Source organism: Anarrhichthys ocellatus, unplaced genomic scaffold (genome assembly GCF_004355925.1).
Source record: "Anarrhichthys ocellatus isolate YVR2014 unplaced genomic scaffold, GSC_Weel_1.0 scaffold9008, whole genome shotgun sequence".
NCBI lineage: Eukaryota > Metazoa > Chordata > Actinopteri > Perciformes > Anarhichadidae > Anarrhichthys > Anarrhichthys ocellatus.
The window spans coordinates 1-1,514 of NW_022288982.1; the positions used below are offsets into that span (position 1 = coordinate 1).

At 41.2% G+C, this 1,514-nt stretch overlaps 1 protein-coding gene across 1 annotated transcript; it reads right to left on the reverse strand.

Annotated features, from left to right (window-relative positions):
- Positions 1-6: 6 nt before the first annotated feature.
- On the reverse strand, positions 7-1,508 carry LOC116380813 (neuroblast differentiation-associated protein AHNAK-like; the record flags this gene model as incomplete). The annotated part of the gene is made up of 1 exon (XM_031842658.1): positions 7-1,508. A coding segment is annotated over exon 1 (1,499 nt), but the record flags the coding sequence as incomplete, so codon positions are not given.
- Positions 1,509-1,514: the final 6 nt, after the last annotated feature.

Here is a 1,514-nt window from a genome sequence, read left to right on the forward strand (position 1 = left end):
GATGGCATTTTGATTTTAGGCATTTCAAATCCACCTTTGGGACCTTCAACATCAACCTTTGGACCTTTAATGTCAACTTCCGGTATTTTTATGTCTCCTATCTCTGGAAGTGACATATCCAAATCACCTTTGAGTTTGGGACTTTGCAGATTGAAATCTACATCTGGCATGGACATTTTTGGTCCTGAGGTTGTTGGCATTTTGAGTTTTGGTCCCTTGACTTTTACATCCGGAATATCAATTTGAACACCTCGTCTTTCAATGTCGACATTGGGACTCTTTATGTCAATGCCAGCTTTGGGAAGATTAATGTCAACTTCTGGCATTTCAACCTTTGGGGCTTTGAAACCAAATTTTGGCATCTTGAATTTTGATCCTTTAGTTTTCGAACCAGTCAACCCAAGGTCAAGATCAAGATGTTCAGAGCTACCAGTCTTCCCTTTGATGCTGATATCGCCTTTTACCATTTCCACATCAGTTTCTGGTGCCTTCATCTTTGGGCTCTTGAAACCAAACTTTGGCATTTTGAATTTAGATTTCTTTGTGCCAATTTCTGGAACGTCAATTGTAAGATCTGGACCCTCAAATTCAGCTTTTGGTAGGTGAATATCCCCTTTCAAATCACCTTTCAACTTTGGCCCCTTCAGATTGACGTCAACATCTGGAAATGATATTTTCGGTCCAGATATTTTTGGTAACTTCACCTTTGGTCCACTTTCAAAATTGACGTTAGGACCTTTGATCTCAATCTCAGGTGTTTTCATGTCTCCCTCAATCTTTGGAGTGGCCATATCTCCCTTTATCTTGGGACCTTTCAGACTCAAATCCCATTCGGGCAGCTTGGGTCCTGATATTGATGGCATTTGGAATTTGGATCCTTTCAATTTTATATCAGGGCCTTCAACATCAAAGTCCGGCCCTTTAATGTTAACATCAGGGACATCAATGTTACCTTTGGGAAGGTTTACATCAACATCTGGAACCTCGACTTTTGGACCTGTGAAGCCAAATGATGGCATTTTGATTTTAGGCATTTCAAATCCACCTGAGGGACCTTCAATGTCAACCTGTGGACCTTTGATGTCAACGTCAGGTGATTTTATGCCTCCCTTTATCTTTGGCATTGACATATCCACATCACCTTTCATTTTGGGACCTTTCAGGTTGAAATCCACATCTGGCATGGAAAGTTTTGGTCCTGAAATGCTTGGCATGTTGAATTTGGGTCCTCTGATTTTACCACTTGGACTCTCAATGTCAAAATCTGGTCCTTTGATATCCACTTGAGGAGCATTAATGTCAATATCAGCTTTCGGGAGGCTTAGATCAACTTCTGGCCCTTCAATGTTTGGACCTTTCAGTCCAAAGGATGGCAATTTAAATGTAGGCATTTTAAAGCCTCCTTTGTGGCCATCAATGTCGATATCTGGTCCTTCAATGTCAAGCTTGGGAGCTTTTGTGTCACCTTCAATCTTTGGAACTGACACATCGAAATCTCCCTTCATTTTGGGTCC